Raw genomic sequence first — 24285 nt, 5'->3', positions numbered from 1 at the left:
TTCCTCTTCCTCCCAAAAGAGGAAAAGCTTAGAGTCGAAGTCAGGGCGTGTTTAAACACTTGGGGGAGGAACACAAACAAGTTTTGACTGCGTGACAGCTCTTATATAAACAGGTTTGGTTTTTTGGTGGTGGGTTTTTTTTTTGTGTCACCTCTTCTGCACAGTCTTTTCTCCCCCTTCCATACCATTGTGCGCTAATACTTCATCACATCACATGTGATATTTTTACCCTCTTTTCTCTTAATTTACACCAGTTAAGCATTCCTAGTATTTCTCCCACTATAGCACTTTCCACTATACTCATTAGCATTTCAACAGTATCTAATTTAATTCAATAATCTAGTTTTTCATTTCCCCAATTCATCTTCCCATTTACTACAAGAATGCCATCAAGGAGCCTACTTCTCTCAGCCACATTTACAAACTTTGACCTTTGCTTAGTTGAGAGCTATTACTTATAATAATTTTCTTCTCGTTACTTCAACTGATTGAATCTTGAATAAAGTCTGAAACTGGTAATAAATAAAAGGAAAACAAGACTTGATATGAATTTTTATTTTTTTTTTTTACCTTTATCTTTCTGCTCTTCCATTTCTGCTGTCCACTTGCTGTTTCTTTTCTCATTATTTGAGACCTTTTTTGGATTATCCACGGTCTGTGTAGCAGCCTGACAGACTGACTGATTCTAAAGACATTGACAAAAGCAGAAATGCAAATATATTTTAGAAGCTCAGCGACACTTTGCTGTCATATGGTATGACACTATTAGGCCTTTGTGACAGGTATATTTATTTCAGTAATATGCAGAAGGAGGAAGGAGAAAAGCAGTCAGATATCAGATTCATTTACCCTTTCATTCATTGTAAATTTTGCTTTAAAAGTGTTCATGTAATTAGTTTACATGACAAACTAGAACTGATTCACTTGAAGAATTTCTACTTTAAATTGTATCCTTTTGTCTACAGGATCTGTTTATTCCCTGGATGCACAGAGACTAGTTCACTTTAAAAAACCCACATCAAAAGAACAATCTATTAAATCTAAAGGCTACAATCTTCCCTCAGACACTGACAAATCTACCAAAGCCATCCTGGTTCCACCGCAGAAAAAAGAAAAAGTCTAACACAAAGCATCTGTATTACTATCACACCAGACAAGTTCTCAGGCTAAGAAGAAAAGTCACCTCCAAATAAAACATTTTGATGTGGAATGAATCAGGAAACGGCACCTAGAAGTCTGTGACGTTAACTCAGGCACCACAGTGCCATTTCAGTGAGCTTTTTCTCATCATTAAACTGAACTTCAGAGAACGTTTTATCCTCGCATAAGATTTGATCCCACTATTTTGAAAAAATGCAATGTGTGAGTAACTGTAGGGGAGCATAAAGCACTGCAAACAGCAAGGAAAAATCAAGACAGAAGCCCATGGCTTCAGCAGCTCATATTTCTACTGTATTTATGTGCCTAAAGAACTATCTAATGTGGATATTAAAAATTCACAAAGGAAGCTACTAATCATAGGCTTCATACTGAACATATATTGTAGATCTACACATTGCTATGTAGAAAGCGAATGTGAAAAAAACACCTCTAACAAAACGACAACACCACCGAATCAACAGTTACTAGTTAACAGTTCATGGACAGGTATGGAGAATGAGTTAATCAGTTACAACAGAAAAAAAACACATACATTGGATAGGGCAGGAAAAGCTTGTTCATCCCTCTGCTGGATCTCATAAAGAGAACGGGACTCTTCTATTGCCTGCTTCTCCCTGCGTTCCTCTGGAGATAGGCCAAAGTAGTTACAGTCTCTTCCACCATGGTTAAGATCCTCAGTTCTCTCACGGTCTGGTTTTCTATAAGGGAAAAAAATAAAACATTTCATCGAAGTATCAAACACAATGCAAACTCATAGCTTAGAAAAGCAGAAAGCATGCAATTATACAGAACTGCACATGTGATTCTACATATACCAAAACCCTTTCCACCTATTGCAGTTACCCATATTCAAAAAATTTAAGGAAATAAAGGTGGGTTTTTTTGTGCCTTCTGAGAACTGAGCAGCCCCATAACAGTGTCTAAGCTGTGCAAGAGAAAAAAAGAGTAAGTAAAGGACATTTCTGTAAATATAGAAGAAAATTCATAGTTTTCAACATGTGAAGCATCACTACACAAAATTGACACCACTGCTGGAGCTTCCTGAACTACTTAATTAAACCATTCAGGATACTTCTGCATGTGGGTTAAAGGAAGAGGTGCTCAAAATGTTGCATGTGGGAGTCTCCAAAGACAACCCAGCCTCACTTATTCCACAAGTAGTAGTTACAAGAGAAGGTACAAAAGAGTAACAAAACAGACCATTATGAGTTGAGTTGTATACAAAATACAAGTCTTAAATAACATAAAAGGAGAGTGGCAACAGTGAAAACAAACTGCTGGTGCAGGCAAAAGAATGTTCTTATTTATACATCATGTGATCAGTCACAATATGCAGCTGTCCTCTTTTAACGGGGAGAAGCAGAGGGAAGATCTTAGCTATGCCCGAGACCTACATCCAACCAGGAAAAAAGCAACCTTCCAAGAAGAAACTAGAGTTTCAAGCACAGCCCTTCCCAGTGAAATATTGTCATACAAGAAAAAAATAATAATAATAATAAAATGAAAGTAGAAGCTCATGATAGCAACAACTCTGAAACGGCTTTGGCAATGAAAAAAATCTTTTCCTGTTCTTATGCATATTTATAAGGACTCAAAATACTTCCTAGGAATTCAATAACAACGCACCAAGAGTATGACAAAAGCACCTGAACAGGATCTACCATTCCAAGAAGCGTAGCTGGAGTTCAAAATAAGGAAAACGTTATCTGTAGTTTTACCTTACAGCTTGGGAAGAATTCCTGCCTGGAGCTTTTTGCTCAGTTGAGGTCTGATGAGGTTGAGGCCCAGAACATACGAACTGATGCTGCCTGGTTCCCACAGTATGCTGAAGTCGAGGAGGTAGTGCTGACTGGGGTTTTATTGACTTGCTCTGACTCTTTGGCCCTCTGCAATCTGCATCTGTGATAAAGAAATCAGAACATAATTCGTTTATTATTTTTCACCTCTTTGGGACTAAACATATGACAAAGATTCCGCCACAGAAAGGCAGGCATAGTCCTACCGGGCTGAGCATTCTGCCCCCACGTTGGGAAAAACTTTTTCATCTTCTTCCCTGGCACAGTGTTCCAGCCCTCCATAGGAGAGGCCTGTGGAAGAGGTTTAAGGCTCTTCAGTGACACAGAATGCCTACAAAATGAGAAAAGACAGAGGGAAAAGGAAAATATTTAAGACCAGACTTTGGAATACTACGTGTTTACTAAGACTGGTGGATCTTTCCATTTTTGATAACATTGCATTTAGTGTCCTTACTTCTTTACTATTATATTCAAGCAATATGTAGAACTTTTTCCATTTTTCAAAAATTCTTTTGTAAGGCAATACAAATTTAGCCAGCATTCAACAGCATGTAGATGTCCTACAGTTGTTTATTTTCTTTTCCCGGGCAGACAGGAAGTACTGCTCGATTCTTGTGAAGTTTTCAGTTTTCTTACAGAAGGAAATTCCATGAGATTAATGGGGATCTTCTTCCTTCCCTTATTTACCTTGACTGCATTTCCTGTTCCCAAACGACACACCTACACATCACGCTCACTGATTTAATATTTTTTCCCCAGAAGAATCACAAAAATTACAGCAGATCTCAAGAAGGCAGTCAGAAATGAAAATAGAAAGGATAGTCCATCCCATTGCCCTTCCCCCCCCCCCAAAAAAAAAACCCACAAATAACCACTATCACCAATTTTAAACAGTTTATTTGCCCTAAGGTACAGTGAAGAGCTTCCACTTACCTAAAAAACAATTTCTTTGAAATGAGTTGGAACTACTCAACCAAAAGTGAAGTTAAGCAAATTGATGGGCCTTTTCATATGAAAAGCTTGCCAAAAAAATCTAGCAACCAATTATCAATCACAACAAGCAACATTTAAATAGGAAAGTGGGAATCTATTTAGAATTAGAGCTTCTGCAAGCAATGCTATTAAGATTTTTTTTTTTAAGAAAAAAATACATAATTAATGCTAATATGGTCACTGATTTCTTGCACAAGTAATATACAGAATACAATGCGCTAAAGAAAAAAAGACTGCAATGACAATTACTGTACAACTCCCCTCCTTATTTTATTTAAAGTATTGTTTTCTTAAAAATGTTTCAGCAGTGCTGCTTCAAGTAAAGAAGCAGGTGTCCGTGCTGAAAACAAATCTGAACTAAAGTAATGCTTTGGCACTCTTTCCCAAAAGAAATTAAGCACTTACTTTGCTCCAAGCTCTTCTACAAATACAACAACTGGCCCACTCTCAGAGCAAACCTCTTGAATATGGGCATTATAAAATTTCCCATTATGGTCTAAGCGCACCTATGGAAAAATAAATAGAAAAATAAATAAAAATAAAGAGTCTAAGAGAATGGGAGAATACAACTCTTTAAACTATAAGTAATATTAAAAATAGATCTTGTCCTCTGGGCAAAAAAAGACCTGAGAAATAAGAGCATGTCAACCAGTAAATGCACCAAAAACCAAGTCTTCAATCAACATAAGTTCTTAAAACACACGCACACACACAACAGAGAGCTTTCCAACTCTTTACTTCATGAAATACGGCTTCCAAAACTTCACAAAACAGTTTAGAAGTAGCTAGTCCCATCAAGAATTTTCAGCATTACTGAAGACCGTCTCTCAGAATAAATCCCAAAGCTTTTTCTTGTTTAAATCCAGGTAGAGAAAAATCATTCACTGACCTCACTGAAATTTAGTTTCATTAAGAACATAAACAACAACACCAATTTTTTCAGATGTAACTTTTCAGAATGAGTTTTAAAGCAAACAAGAAAGAATTTGTTCAGACGTGATAGGAGTTTTAACTGTCTAAAAAAGAAAAAAAAAAAAGCAGACATTCTAGGTGCTTAAAATTTTTATGTTAAACATAAAATAAGTTTATCAATTAATGTCCTGCTACAGCGTTTGGGTTTCCAGTTGTATTAATTCAGTTAACATCACTTCTCACTACTTCCTAAGTTTTTATCCCATGTGTTTAGTGTCTTATTGTGTACATAAAAACAGGAGAGAGAGGTTAAATACCAGAGCTCCTTCTGCTATTACTATGTGTAACCTGAAGTCCATGCCACACAGGACAACTTCAGGGTCTAAAAGAGGAAAACTGTAGCCCATCCTATTAAGCAATAAATAACCAACTCCACATAAGGCTTTTCTGCTCTTAGGGGGAGGTTGTTCTGTTGTCTATAGGAGGAGCATTTTTGTTGTGTTTCTGGGGGTTTCTTTTGGGTGGTGGCTTTGACTTTGCTGATCAAATAATTCTTTCTTACATAACAAATACATACACACAAATTGTGTGCATATATCAAAATAATTGAGATATACATCAAAATAGTTAACAAAGAGGGAAAACTGACACATTAACAAGACATTATTGTTTTTCTCCAACTAATTATGTAGTACTTACTTTACATTTATCTCCAATTGAGTATTGCATGCCAGCAGCAATAGAAAAATCTTGTTTTTGCTGATCTGTAAACACATCAGTAGTAACATACTGTTAGCTTAAATACACTAAAAGAGTGACTTTATTGATACAGTTAAACTAAAAAGCAGTAGTCCAGGCCCTCGATCCACATACTGATACATAAGAGGAAGACCACTACCTGAAATGAAACCATCATTTACATCACTGCTCAAAAAGGCTCTGCTTCCCATATCAGCTTGCAATAGATGGAACTTAGTACGCAATTACTTACCCCATTTGGATTGTAGCCAAACATCATACTCAACATTTCTGTAAACCAATGGATTGAGTGATTTAAGAACTTTCTTAGGCAAAAACAGGGTGGGATTTCCACTGCTCTTAAGGTGCTGTATGAAACAGAAGGAAGTGTTAAAGAGGCCAATTAAACTGAAGTTTACACTAATAGATTTTTAAATCACAGCAGTAAGATTCCAAACTTAAATACAAAAGAGTCAAAAATACATAAAGCATAGGAAAGGGTTAAAAAATTAATTCAAATGGTGTTCTTCCAACCATACCAGAACAAAATTATTAAACAGCAGTACAAAGGACTCTATCCATCCACAATGAAAGCATCACTCTTCAAAGAACCAAGTAGATTTTAAAATAGTACATGTTTGTACAAATAGAAAATCAAGATTATATCATGAATGTGACCAAAAAAAACCCAACAAATCAGAATACAAGTTAACGGGGGAAAAATAAATCTTAAATAAATACCTTGTTGCCAGAAAGAGACTTTAATCCATTCATATCACCAACTGTTGTAGCTCTACTTCTGCAGAAGAAAAGGAATAGCAACAGTATATTATTAATAAGGGCTAAGCAAGAAATGTCTTGGAAGCTGAGGAAAATACGAAGGCTACCATTCTCTTCGTATTTTTCTGCACTAAACATACCATGCAACATCTTTGTCTCTTAAGATGAAAAAGCTAAGTCTAAAATAAGATTTACATTTCTATACCACACACGGCTAAAACTAAGACTTCATTTTTAAAGTTCAAGTTTTAGGAAGCTTATCTTACATTAAGACACTTAGCTATTAGCTTAAAAAAAAAAAAAAAAAAAAAAAAGAAGGTTGCAAGGGAAAAAATTTCCTCTAAAATGTTGCAGTTACCTAAGAAAAACAGAGCAAAAGAAGCCATCAGAAATAAATGATGTCATAATCCATTAGTTAACCAGGATCAGACACTCTAACTTAGTCTATTTTTCTACTCCTGACATTAATGGAAGTTTCAGGCAGCTGTCACCATTAACGTTTCTCACAACAGAAGAGCTGCTTACATTTAAAATAGCATAACTGAAAAGTTAACATTTATAAAATGAAAAAGAACTTCCAGAAAACTAAGTGAGGAAACAAGATAAAGCAAACTTTAAGACAAGCAAAAAAACCCTTATGACTTTAAACACAGGGCAAAATGTTTGTAATTGAGGCTAAGCAGGTCAAGATTCACACAAACTAGGTCTTGCATCAACGACATCAAGTGAGATAGACAGTATATGACATCCTCTTACAAATGTGCTACACAGGTTAGCAATATATTTGCTTATGAATCCCAATGATAGAGGATACCATCATTGTACATGAAGCTCAGGAAAGCATCAAAAAGGAATAGGGAATTTTCCACACTGACATTTAACTACAAAAATTGTTCCTCTACACAGAAATATGTTGTATTTGATCTGGAAACATTCCCTATTATTCCCCACTCCCCCTGTAAGAAGAAAGGAAACTAATATCTTCCCCAAAACTTGGTATTCTCTCTCTGTCAATTTCCATCAGTACCACAGCAGCACAGAGGCCTCTGGAGATCATCAAGTGCACCCCTCTGCTAAAGCAGATTCCCCACATTACTTTTGAGAGCGAGGCAACTAATTCTCACGGAGTTTTTACCACACCACACTGGCATGGTGACAATTCTCCCCAGGAATTATTCTGTTTTGAACAGGAAGAGGGACATGTTCCAATGGCAGTACTCCAATATGTAATGAGACCTTAAGGTAGACTGCAGGAAAAACAGACGAACTAGGTCCTTAGTTACAGTAAAGATTACATACGTAATTCTTTCATAGGTCCTTCCTCTTTCTCCTCATTAATTCTTAAATGTTTTCAACCCTGTTAAGTTCTACTACACACAAGAAAGTCAGAAGATTTGTTTAACATGTATTGTGTCCACGTGCATCTTACAGCAACTTCTAAATCCATTTACCTGTAGTTGTCATCCTCTGAATCTGAAGCAGAAAATTCACTGCTACCATTATTTTCCTCTGTCATACCAACAGCACTAAGTTCTGCTATAATTTTCTTTACATCTGTACCAAACACCTTCTCATACAGCAACTCATAAAGAAGAGCTGGGGAAGGGGACAAGAAAGTGGTAGAACAAGATCAGTTATGAGGTAAACAAAATTTTACATCACCATTACAGAGGAGTTTGAAGTCACTTCAATGAAAACAAGCACTCTGAAGCGATAACTGAAACAGTGAAGTTGTTACAAGTCAAAACAGCTGTAGCTACTATAGTTTAACATGTACGCATTAAGCTACCAGCAAGCAGTTCTCCTGACAGACAAACTGGGTCTTAGTCCTGCAACTCTGTATATAGCCAGGAATTTCAAAAAGAATAGGAATTCCTGTATGGGATGCCAAGGGACCCACCAAAGCTGGCTGGAACCTCTAGGCATTACTCCACTCTGGTAAGAAAAACAGTAACTCATGTAGACAGTTATTTTTTGCACAGGCAACTCCCATGATTTCTGTAGAAGTTATACATGCAAGGATAATTTTTAAATGAACAACTAGTTCACTAACATCATCTGAAATACAAAATTAAAACCTAAATGCTGACCAAAGACAATTCAATAGATTTTAAATCAGTACACTAATGATTTCTGTTCATATCAGAGCACCCAGATAAAGAGAGGCAGGTAAGTCTTCCCCTCTGGGTAGTTAACTTGAAGTCATGCCTCAAGAACTAAGGCACAGGAAGAATCATACAGTCACTGACAATCTAAACGGAAAATTAAGCTCTAACAGAATGATAATAATTCCAGAATAAGCTCCAATAGAATGATAATAAACATTCAGACAGAGCCTTTTCCCTTTAACTGAAACCTGGATTATCATTTGCAGTAAAAATGCATGCTTTTAGCTAACCAACATAATACTTACACTGGCACAGAGCAGCCCTTTCTGAATACTCTATGGGATAAACAATATCATAGTGGTTTCCATTTGAGAAGCAGAGCAATACCTACAAAACAAAAACCACATATTTTTAGGTAAATGAAGAATCACTCAATTCTTCATATAAACAGTACCTCTAAACTCAAATCAATGTGTCTCATTATATTTCAGGATCTCAAAATAACAATAAAACAATCCAAAAGTTTAGTGGATGTCTTTTAAATAAAAAAAAAAAAGTTGGCTGAAAGTCAAAAAATAAGGCCAACATAACTATGAGTCGGCATTGGTCATAAATCGATTTTCACAGTATTTTAAGCTACTAAGAAGATACACCACACACCAAATACAGAGCAGCTATTTAAAATGAGCCACATGTACTAACAGAATCGTTGTCTTAAATAGATACAGAAGAAATGGCTCAAATTGAATTGTCTCAATATTTGTGTTGACCAATAAAACTCATGTTATATTACTTGTTAAATAAAGTAGCCTTCATTCAGATTTCACTATACACGCACACACACACACACAAAAATATTAGTGTTATTTTAACCTTATCAGAAAAGCCATTTTCAGTCACGTGTGAAGGAGAAGCATTTGGTTCCCGATATATTATGAAATCTTTTCTGAGGGGAGGAAAAAAAACTATGTAAGATTTCATGTAACAATCAGTAAGAACAGGAATATTCAAGCCAACTTCAAAGAATATCTATAACAGCAAAAAATACCTATTAGAAAAGAATACTGAAGATGAGTGGACCTTTCACTGGACCAAAAAGGACTTTTGCAATATATTTGCTCTCTCAGGAGAGATTCAGACAGAAAATATTTATATTTGACAATTCCAGTACTAATCTTATACTCCAAGTGAAATTTTTGTGCAATACTTCATCCCCTTTGATGCACCAGAGCCTTCTGTCACAGATACAGGAGCCTATGGTGCACTGTAACAGTTCTTAACTAATAACATCACAGAAGATATTTAACATGGATGCAGTTATTAATGACTTAAGTAACTAACTTCTTAATTCTAGCTATTTCTACTCCTCTCCCAGCACATGCATTTCAACTTACTGCTCTGTTTTTCTTTTTCTGAAGTAGCAGTAAAATCTTCTATCAGTTCCATCTTACCAATATTTTCACATGCACAGTTGTGACATAATTCCTTTTTGATTGTTATGTTATTAAAATGATTTATGGACCGTTCTTAACATATTTGCATCTTCTTCCATTTGCCTTGATTTGGGGTATAGCACACCATCTCTATAGCCTTCCTATAACCAGTAAATTGCATGTTGGTGCACTGCTGGCAGATACTCATCATGTAGCACATCAGCCCAGCACACTTTCATAAAATGGGTTTAGAGAGCTTTATTTCTGTCCTAAGCAAAGATTGCTTTCCAAGGTGAAATAATTGCGTCATTATCCTTACAATGATTAAAAATATAAATGAGCAGCTGGGCTATGACAACATAACATGCAGAATTTACACGCTGCATTTAGAATTTAAATTCTATATTTAAAATTATTTTTACAATCTATTTAATTAGAAAGCATAAAAAAATGGAAATAAAGTCACAAGGGAAAATTCATAACTGATATTGACTTGATACTTGCTCTCCTACTACAAAGCAATCTCCGTCCCAAGATTTAATTTTTCTTTTATCCACAGTCCTCCCTTTGCTCAGCAACCCATCACTTTCTTCAACAACATCTTTTCTCACAAAAACTTAAGTGTAATTAATCTTGCAAAATGACTATGTATATTCAGTTTTTGGATCTAGGTAAAGAAAAAAATAAGCATGCCTTTCTACATCACCTGAAGAACAGCAATTCTGAGAGGAAGATAATATCAAAGCTCAGAGAGCCACCCGCCTCAGACAAGCAATTAAAATGTAGAACATAACCAAAGCAGTACTGCGACAGATCTGAACAGTGGAAATGGAGCCAAATCTATTGATACTGCACTTCTACCCTGTGCTTTAAAAGTCTGAAGCTCTCTCCCTTTTCTACCTGGCATGGAACAGAAAACTTGCACTTCTGCTTTCCTTGCATCTGCCAGCATGCAGTAAAAGAGGAGACTCTTTCACTCTACCTCCATCATCTCTTCTTTCCTAGAGCTTCTAAGCTGCCTTTTCAATGGAAGCCCATTGGAAGTCTTCCCAAAACAAAGTGTAGCAGTCACACACACAGTGCAAGCAAAGATAGACTTTTGGGCAATTTCCTGCTCACTTAAGTATCTTAAAGTAGTATTTAACTAGTTTGCTTCTTCCCTCATCACCATCTCGTCAAGAGTCAAAGTACAAAAGTTATTAATTTACAGCTAGGATTTTGAAGTAATGAATTTTCTAACTGGCTTATGAATAGCTTTAAGATTTTGTACATTGCTCACTTCCTTGCACAGAAATTATGAAAAAGTTACAGATTTACAGATATTCAGCATATTGTTTTACTTACAAAGTAGCATATATTTTTCTTATAGAAAGGTTAACACGCAAGATTATATTTACTTGAAACGCATCTATAAATCTGCTCATCACCAACAGGAGCATTTACCTAGACACAAATACTAAAACATCTAAGTTTAGCTCAGGCTATGGTTGCCCTATTTTGCCTACGCCGATAGAGTGGAAAAAGGAAAAATCTACACAGAGATGAGAACAAAAGATGCCACCGTAAACTTGGAAGTCTTATCCAGCTTCACACTGGGGGAGTACCAGAATGGCTTTCTAACATATAGCCTACAATACTCTAACCCACAATACACCAACCCTACAATATTCCAACCCACTCCACAGCGTCTGAACTGAAGCAATTAAGAAAAGGGTGCAGATCACAGCCTAGTAATAGGGCTACTATCAAACCTTCATGAGAAGTAGGGAGAAATGCAGTTTTAACAAAAAATACGATAGACAAAGTTAACAAAAATACAAACAGCATGACACCACCCACAATTACGTCACACAGGTGACATGAATGACATTAATGCAAACTCCAGGTTAAATGCCATTTTGAAAGCTCACTTCTCAATTCCTATTTAATACCTTGACAGCTGCAGTTTTCCAAACATATTTGTAATTTTCTGAAGAACTAAGATGTGACATACAATTCCATCCTTGGTATCCCAACTGATTAACTATCACAGCAACTGAATTGACATCAATAAAACATACTTAAGGGTTGTCTTACTTGTACATAAGTGAAAGGGCACTTATTTCTACTTGTCCAACCCATTCCTGTATTGGGAAAAAAAAAGAAAAAATAAGAAAATTAAGCCCAATCAAACACACAAATATTACACCTCTTTGTGAGTAGATAAACAAGTAATTACTGTCAAATATAAATCCACTGACACTGAGTCTGGAGTTCAACCAAGGTAATTTGATTGTATTCAAAGATCTTTTGAAATAACAGTTGTTCCAGCAAGGTTCAGAGACAGAAACTGGAGGCCTTTTTTTCCAAAGTAGAAACTGATCTGTGTGAAACCTGAGAACTTAAAACAATGGAAAATGGCATAATTTACCATTTGGTACAGCATATAGCCTCGTTATCTGAGCAACAGTGCTATATGATTAAAACTCCTTGGAAAAGCAAAGACAAAAGAATAGTTTAACATCTATTTTTTTCTCTTTCTCCATATGTTCTGAAAGTAAGTTAAAAAGACTCATCTGATGAGCTGTCTTCACTAGAGATGTTGTAGTTGCAGAAAAAAAAACCATGCTTTTATTTTGTCAGGGAATGCATGTAAATACACTACAAAATCCACAAAGTTGTTTAGTTTTCTTTCTATATGTTGCACTAGATTGTTCACTTCTTTTCTCACGTTATACAAGCTGTTATCTCCCTAACTTTAAAAATTAAATCAATTGTGCACCACATCAGCTGTCTTTTCATCATCTAAATCTTCATAGCTTTACTCAAGGCAGGCTTAAAGAAAAAGCTGATCATGCTGCTTGTTGTGGGTTTTTTTGTTTTTCATTTTAGAGGCTTTGAGAATTTGGATACAATATGAGGAAACAAAACATTAAAATGGAAACAAAAAAATCCCCCAAATATTTTATGTTTTACAAAAGAGTATATATGTATGTACACGGGTCACTGCCAAAAGTAATGCCTCCTATTCACTTCCATGGAGGCTATAAGAGGTACAAAGAGCACAATAACACTAACCTAAAGAGCAAAATCTTAGGTATAAAACACTCCTTTTTAACACAGTCCCCACCATGAGCTATGCATTTTCACCAGTGATGAACAGAAGCCTCCATTTTACACTTGTAAAAATCTACCCCCTCACTGTCCTCACGTCCACTGTTTGGTCTCCATAAACATTCAGCAAGCACTGATGAATGTCAATGGGTGCCATTTTCCCTGCATGGAGGAATTCAAAGACAACCCTTTGCTTCATACACACTTCCATGTCAGACACCATTTTGTCAGACTGTCCCTCTGCTGCCATCTGTCACACAGGAACAGCATGGAATGGGATACTGGTGGGAAGGTTCAACCTCTACTTCTGTACCACCAACATCTGCCTGCAATGTCATGGGCCAACATAATAGAATGAGAGGCACTACTTTCAGAGCAGCCCTCACATATTCAAAAAACACAAAATCCCTTAAACTCAGTCAAAAATATTTGCAACAAAACAATCCCAATTACCAGTAAAGATAAGAACTACTTTCTATTATAAGCCAAGATCACCATACCTGTGGATTTTCCAAACATTTTAAATATTCTTCAAATGGCCCCTCTATGAACTGTATTGAAAAAAAAAGTTAATTTTAGTAGTGCAGCATATGGATTCCCCCAACCCATGGCCAACTGTACCAATGGCAACACACCACAAGAAATTTACAAGTACCCAGCCCACAAAGCACTCACAATCACATAGAATTATGTGGTGATAAAAGGAGGAAAAAAGAAGTCAAACATATGTGTCTGCAATCTAGGAGACAGACACACAAACAGATTTCAGAGATCTCACACAGTGAAAACAAAAACAAACAAAGAAGAAAACCCAGCAGCCAAAGAAGAATCCAGTAGAAAAGATGCTGTCAAATAGATGTTTATGGCACGCACAGCATCACAAACCAGAGTATGTGTGAGCTTATTCAAGTATCTTGTTGTAAGAAACTGGCAGCAATCAGACAGAAATGGGGTCACATTTCCTGTAGCACCCATACATTACGCAGGCAAATCGAGAAGTTTTGCCCTTTTTTGTATCACTTCAAAAAAAGTGCTTTTACTTCTAGTATAAGAACACAAAAAAACAGACAAGTCTGTAAGCAATAAGCTAAGAATATAATCCCTCAGCTGTGCTTAACATACACAGAGAGCAAAATTACATCAGTCAACACTATGGAGAAAGATGCTGCAGAAACAGAGAAGCATTAACTTCCACTGTCCAACCATGCTGGCCAGCAGAGAAGCTATATTTTAAAATTGCTATTGAGAGTCAATCTGCTTAATTTAGCTAAACTTTAGACCCAGGAGGCTAAAAACAAAGAAGTAGTCCCCACTGTGAACTTAAGATGCAGGCAGAATAGCCTCTCTGCCCATACAGATTAAGAAACAAGGTAATAAGAAAAATGGAACAGAATTGTGATATTAAAAGCTCTGCTTTAACAATTTTGAACCAGACTTGACTGTACGGTTCATTAAAACCATCAAAAAGCCTGGCTAAAATTTTTAATTTACCTGAAACAAGCAGAAATGAAGTAAAAGACCCATGAAACAACAGCATCAACAGCAGCTGTTAGGTGTGTTGAAATAAAATAACCTAAAGATAATACATAAAGGAAGAAAGGAAGAACACCAGAAGTTCTGATAGAAAACAGAAGAAGTTAAAAAAAAAAAAAAGAGTGAAGACAAGCAATCAGCAACAGACTTGAAGAGAAGATGAGGATGAAATGGAGGACTGAGTACAGTCACCTGAAACTTTGGTTATAGCAGGACTAATGCAATAGAGGCAGAAACTGAAGGTGAAATGATTACAATAGGTAGAGAGGAATTTCACTTAGTAGAACCAATAATGTCAGTAGCACTTAATCACTAAGGCAGAAGGCGAGGGAAGAGTCACAGAAACATGGGGAAAGAGAAAAAAGTGAACAATAATGCCACTTCATAGACAGAAAGCAAAAACTATAATAGGAGACATGGGAAGCAAAGGATATCAGCAGACCTGTAGTGAGGTATCTGAGAGAACACGAACGCTTGGAAACAAGAACAGATAAAAAATACCTCAACCTTGTACACGAAACACCTATTTTGAAAAGCACAATTTTATTTTTCTTCCCCAAAGAAGCTTTTCAGAAGTACCACAGAGGTGATTAGAAGAGATCACATCACTTGGGCCAAGTCAGAGGAAAAAACCTAAAACAGTGAGATCTTACACACAGGGAGACTAAAAGTTGGGAGGAGAAGGACAAGAACAGCAAAAGCAGCTAGGGTTGAAAATGAAGTTACTCAACTGAGATGACAGAATTGGGGAGGAGAAACAACATGCATTTACAGTCAATAAGGACTGCATTTTGAAAAACTTCATAATACCACATGGAAACAAGTTTAAGGAAGCAGTTTTGGAACAAACAGATCAAAGAATCAGCAGTAACGGAAGAAAAAAGGAAAAATACAAACAAGGATCTAAGAGTTGCAAAATCATGAGAGGGACTGGACATTAACAAATCCAGTTGTCCTGGCAAACACTAACAGGTGAATCAGTATTGCACCCTCTTCGAGAGATTCACTCTAATTTGTTTAAATCTTCCCCGACAATTTCCACAAAACTAACAGGGATCATTTACATTTGAGTACAGGGCATTCTGTTAGAAGTTACAGCATATACACACACACTGATCTCCTTTTCCTCGCTGAGCGATGTGCATCAAAGGCAGTTTTCTTAGTGGTGTCTGGGTAATTTTTAGCAAAGAAAAAAAGAGGCAAGCAATAATCCCTTAGTAAGAAATGTTCACGTACACTCCTACCATGGTTATCCTGTTAACTAGTTAGATAGCGTTACACTAAAACACAAAAAAAAGCACCATTATTTATTACTATTCTTTTAAGAGGAACTAAAAATAGATTTCACAGTTGTAGCATTGATGACACCGGCCAAATATAAACCAATATCTATATGTTGTTATTTTATATCCATGGCTGATGGAGAATTTTGTTACAGATGTTTAGGAAAGGAGTGGGGGAATCACTATGGCAACGTATAATAAATTGCAGACTTTGAAACAAAACCCACTAGCCTCGTCATACAAATCGCTCATATATGGTAAAAGCAATTAATTAGCACAGCAAGAATATTTTGTGATTTTTATTAACTTAGACAGCATTCTAAAATAAAATTCCGATTTCAGTCTGCTGCAGACCGCAGAGTTTAAAAAGCTTTATTTTGTTTTGTTTCTTTAGATGAACACTGGAGTTTCCACTTTTTCCCCACTCATGTCTGCCCAGCCCAAGCAGTACACAGGTCTTCCTCCAGGCTTCAGAAAACGAGTTACTACCACATATATGTCAGTTAAGCAAAGGCACTCATTTTAAAAAGCATCACTTAGCACACAGCTACAGTCAATACTCTCAAACAATATAGTTAAGAAAAAAGAACCAAGGAAGATTTTTAGTAAATGCTCACAAATGAACCAGCAATACTTACTGCTTCAAACTTCTCCCTGTGTTTCCGAAGATAGTCTACACAAGCCATCCTAACATCAACGTGCCGAGACTGAGAGTGTAACACCTACCAAAGGGAGAAGTCAAAACAAGTGAGACCAGTGCTTTTGATTTTTGCTAACTGACCATAAATAATCAGTGACTCTATCCTACATACAGGCTCGGAGATATTCTAGTTTTAATTTGAAGAATATTTCAAATGTTTAGACATTCAGTAACAATATCTTTAAGCTCAACTGCGTATCCAAAATTAAGTAAATGCAGAGTTCTTGTATTCATTAAATTGAAATGTTCAATTCTATTATTAAGTGAAAAGAGTAGCATTTGTTATCATTTTTCAACTGAAGCAAGGAATTCAATTAGTTAAAAAGTAAACTGTGTATAATTAGCACAGGCATTTAGGCTTCTCTCAGAGCAAAGCACCACAGCTCCCACTGCTGTTTGTTTGTATTTAAGACAAGATGACGCTGTCGCTTTTTCTTTAACAGAAACACGAAACGGGGGGGAAGGGAGCGCAACAGGAAGAAGCAAAGCTAAAATACTCACAGGGCTTTTTAAACTCCTTCCACTCAGTTCGTTCTCCCGCAGTCCCAATACAAGGCAGCTGCACCCAAATGCAGCAATCTGACAAACGCTCCGTGGCAGCAGTAAGAGGTCAAAGCTTAGAGTAACACGTGCTGCGCACACGCTGCACTTCTCTCCCCCCACCAACACAGCGCTATTTTTTTTCCCTCAGCACATAGCCTACGCTTGTCTGTATTTTAGAAAACATACGTCCACGAGCAACAGCTTTCTTTAAGCAACTAGTTACCTGCTCCGCCACGGCCCTGAAGAGACACGATCCATCCTTGGCAACCTTCTTCCTGTACAAGCCCTGAGATCTCAAGTAGCAGTCCATGGACGCGGCCGCGGGAGCGTCCGTGCCGCCGGCGCAGCGGCTCTGCTCGCCGCCGCCGGGCTTACCCGCCGCCTCCATGTTCAGTGTTGCGCGCCGCGGGGACAGCCTGCGCCCCTCCTAGCCCCACATGGCAGCCCGAGCGCCGCGGAAGGGCAGCAGCAGCCGGCAGGGCCCAGGGGCGCCGGCGCGCCGACACTCGAAGGAGCAGCGGCGAGAGGAAGCGCAGCCGCCGGCCCCGCGTTAGCAACCCGCATGTGGGAGCCGCGGAGAGAAACGGGAAAGTTTCACGGCGGGGTCGGGCTGCGGGCCGCGGGCGCGGCGCGGCGTCGGGATCCCGGTCCGGCTTCTCCCGGAGCGACGGTTCCGGGCGGTCCCGCGGATCCGGAGCGCAGCCGGCCTGCGGGACGGAAAACAAAAGAGAAAGGACATGTGCGAGGAGGGAAGGCGGAGGAGGGGGCGGGCGGGGAGCGCAGCCTGGAGTTTATTTTCACTTTCAGCCCGGGCGCTGCTGGGAGCGGTAGTCTCGGAGGAGGAGCGGGCGCAGCCCGGCCCTCACCCCGCCGCCGGGGGCTCAACCGGCACCCGGTTGCTTCCCATCCCATCCCATCCCATCCCCTCCCATCCCACCCGCGGGTGCGTTTTTTTTTCCAGGGACGGGAAGATAATAGTTTGAAATCCAGCCACGTGCGAGGAAGGAAGTCAAACCGGCCCAGTCAAAAACAAACAAACAAACCCCACACCTTAATTAAAAAGGGAAAAAGCTAAAAAGCTACTTTTGATCAATCGTTTCAGCACACTCGCACCACTCTTGTGCATATCGCTGTTAACAGTGAGAAGCTACTAATGCTTTTTACAATCACAGGACTACATTTTGCTCGGCCCTGCAAACAGGCACAACATCTGACACAAAAAGAAGCTTCCCAAACATGTGAGGATCCTTTATTTTTCACGCTGGTTGTGTAACTTCCCTCGAGGGAAAGCTTGGCACTAGGACTACGTGTGTGCAATTTCCCCTTAGATTCAATGAACCAACTTTGATGCAAAAAGCGCTGAATACAGAAGTGATGAACACTCTGGTTGTTACCCTTAGCCAACAGAAGTAGGGCCAGAGAAGGCCAAAACTCGACCTGAGAACTGAATACAGAATAAATGATTGGACTAATAGAAACTACAAGCCAGGAGAAAGCTCTGTAGCAGCTCCATGTAAGCAACATCCAACTTCCTTACTGGCAAAACTGGGCTTTTGCGAGGAGGAGGAGTTACAAAAGAAATCTCTGCAGAGGAGGAGAATAGAAACTGCAAGTAGTGCAAGTACAGCCCTATGACACCTGCAGGACACAAAGCCATCCAGAGAGACCTAGACAGGCTCAAGCAGTGGGCCCAGGCAAACTTCATCAAGTTCAACAAAGCCAAGTGCAAGGTCTCACACCTGGGTGGATGCCACCCCACTATCAATACAAGCTGAGGAACAAAAGGACTGAGCAAAGCCCTATGTGGGGGTACTGGTGGATGGCAAGCTGGGCACGAGTCAGCAATGTGCCCTTGCAGCCCTGAAAGGCAACCATATCCTGGGCTGTATGGCCAGCAGGTCAGGGGAGGTGATCCTGGCCCTCTACATTGCGCTGGTGAGGCCACACCTGGAGCACTGCATCCAGACGTGGACCTGTTACAGCAGGTTACCAGGTCCATAGGAAGGCCACAGAAATGATCCAAGGGATGGAACACCTTGACAGAGTTGGGGCAGTTCAGCCTAGAAAAGAGAAGGCTTCAGGGAGACCTGAGAGCAGCCATTCAATATCTAAACAGGGGCCATAAGAAAGAAGGGGACATACAATTTAGGAAGTTCTGTGGTGATAGGACAAGGGAAAATGGTTTCAAACTAAAAGAGAAGAGGTTTAGATTGAACTCAAGAGATTTTTTTATGATAAAGTTAGTGAAATACTGGAACAGATTGCCTAGAGAGATGGTGGATGCTCCATCCCTGGAGACATTCGAGGTCAGGCTGGACAGGTCTCTGAGCAACCCAATCTGGCTGTGTATGTCCCTGTTCATTGCTGGAGAGTTGGGCCAGATGACCTTTAAAAGTCCCTTCCAACTCAAACAATTATGACTCTAAGAGCTGTTAGGCCCCAGGGACATGAGGGCTGAGATGGGCGGTGTGAGGTCTATGTGCTGGGGGGAGCCCTAACTCCTCACCACAAGGTGAGAAAGGCCAACTCATAGAAGCTAGCAGCCAACAGCTGCTATCACTGGCTCCACTGCTACATCCACTTCACAGACTATTGCTAGCAGGCTCCTACACGCTAGAGTTTGTTCTTACAAGGAGTCAAGTGATTTGGCAAGACGCTTCTGAGGCCAAGCAGGCTAGAGTCCAGTTACAGAGTTTACCAAGTCTATTCCATTTTTCCTCATTCTATTTGTCACACACAGCGTCTGAACTATGTACTAACACGTTTACAAATCTGTCTTCTCTAGCATTTGAGCTCCGGACACCGTGACTGTCAGGGTCTGCCAGGGGAACAGCAGATGCCCCGTACTGTGCCTGTAAACACGAGGCCACCCCCTCTGTGACAGAACAGAACGTAGCTTTGATAAGAACATGCAGAAAAAAATCACAGAACCCACATCATGTAGCAGTTAATCCCCAAGAGGCCTGCTCTCCTTGTGACCGACTGCTGGGGGCCAGCAGCAGCACTGACCCACGGGCATATGGAATCCATACACTGCTACAAAAGGCTTCTAGAAAGGCGAGGCTCCCACTGAGGGATTTGGAAGGCATAAGGAAACATTCATCCGCCGAAAGCTGAAGTCCCTCGGCATTCAAGTAAACGCTTCACCAAGGACGGCCCAACGACAGCTCGTCGGTCGCTACAGACACTACAATCACTGAGTAACGGCACTCGGGCATCCCACCCGCACTCGTACGGCAGCCCAGCGCCCGCTTCCTCCCTGCACCCCCAGCGCCCCCACACGAATCGGCTCAGTAAGCTGACTCAAGCTACGCAACTTTATTTTTCGCACCAGGCCGCGCTTTGCGCCTCGGCTGGCCGCCGGCACACCCCCACCCCGCGCCGGCCCTGCTCGGACGGCGCTCCACACCGCCGCCGCCAGACGAGGCCCGCCCGCTCCCGCGTCGGCCCGGGCCCGGCCTCCCTCCCCGCCTCGCGCCCCCCCGCGCCACCGAAGGACACCGACGCGGCCCCCCCGAGCCCGCAGCCTTCCCGCCCCGCTCGACACGCGCCCGGGCTCGCGGCCTGCCCCTGCCCCCGCCGCCCGGCGCTTACCGGTGAAGCGGCGGTCGCGCCGCCCCCTCTTCTGCCTCCTTCCCTCCCCCGGGCAGCGGTTGAGAAGCGGCGGCGCCGCCCCCTCCCGGCCCCGCGGCGGCGGAACGGGCGCTTCAATCTCCCGCGGCGGCCGCGTCGCTGCCCGATGATGCGCCCGCTGCCAGCCCCGCGCCGGCCTCGCCCTCTCGCCTTCACCGCCTCTCATCACTCCCCGCCGCACGCGCGCGCCCGCCCACCCCGCTCCCGCCTTCCCTCAACCCCCCCCCCGCAGCGCCATTGGTTTGTCCCATCGGCCGCACCTGCGCGAGCGCCTGCGGCTCGTACCATCGGCCGCGTAGGGGAGAGAGAAGGCGGCCGGCGAGCGATGAGGCGCCGTGCGGGGGAGCGGCGGTCGCGCTGCCGGACTCCTCCACCGGGCGGCTTCGGGGAGCCACGCCGCGCCGAGCGGCATCCCCCTGCGAGGTACGCAGTGGTACAGCCCAGCGCTGCCCGCCCCGCCTCAGCTCCCGCCATGTCGCTGAGGGCGCCCCGCGCTGCTGGGGCGGGAGCTGTGCGGAGGGCGCAGCCTATGCTGGGGTCCCGCTGTGAGGGCTCGTGTGGGCGCAGCCCCGCGGCCCTGTGTGAGACTTCAGCTTCTTCCTGCTTTGGCTGTGGTATTTATTGAAGCGGATCCCGCTCTCCTGTCAGGACTCGTTGCAGGTTGTGGGATGCAGCAGGGAATGTTTTAAAGAGAGGTTTTCTGAATGAGAGCTTTCTGCAGGTAACTTTCTTTTTTTCCTGTGGGTTAACAGCCCAGGGGGAAACAGACATTCTGGTGACATCAAGCAAACAAACAGAAAAGACCAAATAAATATTGAAAGCTGTCTGGTGTAAATACTAATGATGGTGATGAAGCCTGGTGCTTAAGGACAATTAAAAATTAAAGCATGGGCCGGTTATAAAAAAACCTTCCCAGGTTGCTTCTTGGCTAAGCTGTCAATTATGAGGTTTATTTTTCCTCATCTGAAGGTGCAAATCACTGTGTGTTAAAGAAGTTGACAAATGAGCAGTGCTTTGAAGACAGTAGGCTAAAAAAGCAGCCCAGGTTAAGCTGGCTGTTACTGCCCAGGCTCAGGTTCCTGAAATCGCAGCTCAGTACCTATTGAAGCTGGTAGTGCCTCTGTGCTGTTGTGTTGGCATGCAGGTTCCTACAGAGGAATAGTGGAACGTGGTGAGAGCAATGCTCTGGCTGACAGCTAACCCTCCCTCACACCAAGCCCTGCAATATTTCGCTGTGGGATAAGGTCTTCAGGCTGCATTGTTGTGCACTTACCACACAAACAACAACACAGTAGAGTGTGGAAAGAATACAAGATGACAGGTTTTGTCTGGTGTAGTGCCAAGCCAGATCTTTGTCAGCCTTCTGCCTGAGAGATCGAAGATGTGAGAGAGTTATCCCAAACCCATTGTGCCAATCCTAAACTGCCAAGTTTTATTTAAAACATTTGGTGATACTATTGTTTCCCATGAGATATATACATTAACTCATTGCTCAGTGAGACTGTGGATGCCCCCTCCCTGGAAGCATTCAAGGCCAGGCTGGATGGGGGCTGTGAGTAATCTGGTCTACAGAGAGGTGTCCTTGCCTATGGCAGGGGAATTGGAACTAGATGATCTTAAATGTTTCTTCCAACCCAAACCATTCTATGATTCTGATAAGTTAGGATTACTTGGAGACTTCTGTGAATGTTTTTACAATTTCTTACCAAAGGTGTGTTTATACTCCTACCTCAAAAACAGTTAAGTCCTTCATTTAGAAGCTCTGAAAAAAAATATAAATTAATTAAAAATAGTGGACACTTACCTACCAACTATTATTGGTAAAAGAAATAACATTACTTCTGTTGATACCAGAGATTGTGTAAATAGTTCAGTCCAATATTTAGTTGTCAGTAGGAAGATCAGGCCTAAATATGGAGGGGTCAGAGTATCTTCCACATAAACCATTTTCTTTAAGGGTCTGTGTGTAGACTTTTTTCTTCTGCTGATGAAAAATAAGCCCAGATTTCATGTCTCGTAGAATAGTAATGTAATAATAGCTAGTAAAACATGTAGCAACAGTTGCATTACTCCTGTTTATAGCTGACTGCATCTTTGTGCTTCATGCACAAGTGAAAGAGCATATGGTCTCAGTACTACATCCCTACTATTAAATCTCAGGGGACTACGCAAACACAGCCTATTTGAGTTTGAAATTGTTCTCCAAAAATATAGTAATCCTATCACCTTTTGTCTTCTCCATAGTTTTGGAGAAGGCTAGAAACCAGGACTGTTATTTTGACTGCTTTGATTCCATGTTGATTTGATACCATATCAGATTCAAGATGCTTAGCATTTTATGTTAGCGGTCCTTAAACAATGGACTGTCAATAGCACAGTCAATAGCTTGATATCTTAGCACAGTGGAGAAAGTAACAGAAGGGTTTGAGTTCATAAAATTATTTCCTGTAAGAGTAATAAATTAGTGCTCTCCTGCATGAGGAGATAAAAGGGCTACATGCAACATGTAGTCACACTCCTTTAACTCATTACCAGAATTATTTTTGATAGTACTGAAGTGAATGCATTCTGAGACTGGCTAGAATATCTCACTGCAGAATTTTTTCCTTCTTTGGATTTCTTGGTGGTAAAAGCTGTTACTCCTACCCTCAAGGAATAGTTTTTCATTGAAATGTCTTTAAGATGTTAATCTGAGGTCATTTGTTTGCTTAATCAAGAAATATTGAGAGTTGAGGCAATAAAAGCCATGTAAGGCTTTGGGAGTAGCAAATAGATGCAGTCTGAGTGTAGCTCATCTTGGTGCAGCATAAGTATCTGTATAATCAACAAGTATACAGGTGTATAATTGACAAATATACAGGGAAGTTAGGCTGCTCTTTAGAGAGCTGGAAAGATTACTATGTTAAAAAAGGATAATCAGAAATGAATGGAAAAGCTTACCTGTGTTCTGGGCTCATAGGAAAAACCCCAAGAAGAGCAATCTCTAGGGAGAGAACCTTCCTCAGGGGCAGTCAGCCCTTAAATGGGGTCTAGGAGAGGTGCAGCCAGGCTCCACCTCCTTTTTTTTTTTTTCACACAGGTGAATTGCCTTCACCTGTGCTCCCAGGGCTGACCCATTGCTTGCCTCAGGTGATCAATCAGAGGTTCAGGCCGTGATTCAATAGTTCTCACACAGTACCGAATCCTGTTTTTTCACCGTTTCGTGTCTTCTGCCTTTCTGTTATCCCTACCCTCTTCCTGCCATGATAGTAGCACAAGCTTGACATGCCCCTGTTATGTGCTCATCTGTGACACCAAAGTGCCAGCAGGTATCATGTGGGATTCTGAAAAATGGTCTGTTTGTGCTGAAGAGCTTGGCATGTGCTCCTCATCCAGCCAAAAGATCAAACAGGAGAGATCACTCATTTTTTCAAAGGGGCCAATAATCTGGGTTGTTATCCAAAAAAGTTTTATTAACATATGGAATTATACTTGTAGTAGAAGAATTTAATTGTATGATCACTCAGTCTTTCAAGATATTATTTTGTCCTTCCTGATGTTTTGGGAGTTTTTCCTCATAGATGGAAATAATAATTTAAA

At 40.8% G+C, this 24285-nt stretch overlaps 2 protein-coding genes and 1 long non-coding RNA gene across 8 annotated transcripts in view; 1 reads left to right on the top strand and 2 right to left on the bottom strand.

The window, feature by feature from the left end:
• OTUD4 (OTU deubiquitinase 4) overlaps positions 1 to 20896 on the bottom strand; it is a 29658-nt gene extending 8762 nt beyond the window's left edge. For all 3 annotated transcript variants that reach the window (XM_031588839.2, XM_031588840.2, XM_031588841.2), the window contains exons 1-16: positions 20668 to 20896; positions 17297 to 17780; positions 16469 to 16552; positions 13515 to 13565; positions 11998 to 12044; positions 9362 to 9434; positions 8794 to 8875; positions 7832 to 7976; positions 6342 to 6399; positions 5854 to 5968; positions 5562 to 5626; positions 4356 to 4456; positions 3164 to 3288; positions 2880 to 3060; positions 1694 to 1859; positions 571 to 685 (exon numbers count right to left, since the gene is read on the bottom strand). In XM_031588839.2, the coding sequence (XP_031444699.2) occupies positions 571 to 685; positions 1694 to 1859; positions 2880 to 3060; positions 3164 to 3288; positions 4356 to 4456; positions 5562 to 5626; positions 5854 to 5968; positions 6342 to 6399; positions 7832 to 7976; positions 8794 to 8875; positions 9362 to 9434; positions 11998 to 12044; positions 13515 to 13565; positions 16469 to 16552; positions 17297 to 17461 (1573 nt within the window). In that variant the 5' untranslated portion in view covers positions 17462 to 17780; positions 20668 to 20896. The remainder of the gene's footprint in view (positions 1 to 570; positions 686 to 1693; positions 1860 to 2879; positions 3061 to 3163; positions 3289 to 4355; positions 4457 to 5561; positions 5627 to 5853; positions 5969 to 6341; positions 6400 to 7831; positions 7977 to 8793; positions 8876 to 9361; positions 9435 to 11997; positions 12045 to 13514; positions 13566 to 16468; positions 16553 to 17296; positions 17781 to 20667) is intronic.
• A 285-nt stretch (positions 20897 to 21181) lies between these two features.
• Positions 21182 to 24285, top strand: part of SMAD1 (SMAD family member 1) — a 107423-nt gene continuing 104319 nt past the window's right edge. For all 4 annotated transcript variants that reach the window (XR_016465782.1, XM_090138585.1, XM_090138582.1 and 1 more), the window contains exon 1: positions 21182 to 21427. The gene's annotated coding sequence lies outside the window, so the exon portion shown is untranslated. The remainder of the gene's footprint in view (positions 21428 to 24285) is intronic.
• LOC116226123 (uncharacterized) lies at positions 21422 to 23998 on the bottom strand. Its single transcript, XR_004166242.2, has 4 exons — positions 23647 to 23998; positions 22436 to 22468; positions 21980 to 22073; positions 21422 to 21854 (listed from the first exon to the last, which is right to left on the bottom strand). It is a non-coding gene; the product is annotated as an uncharacterized LOC116226123 (long non-coding RNA).

Source organism: Phasianus colchicus, chromosome 4, assembly GCF_987193195.1.
Source record: "Phasianus colchicus chromosome 4, bPhaCol1.hap1.1, whole genome shotgun sequence".
NCBI lineage: Eukaryota > Metazoa > Chordata > Aves > Galliformes > Phasianidae > Phasianus > Phasianus colchicus.
This window is presented reverse-complemented; position numbering and strand designations above follow the sequence as displayed.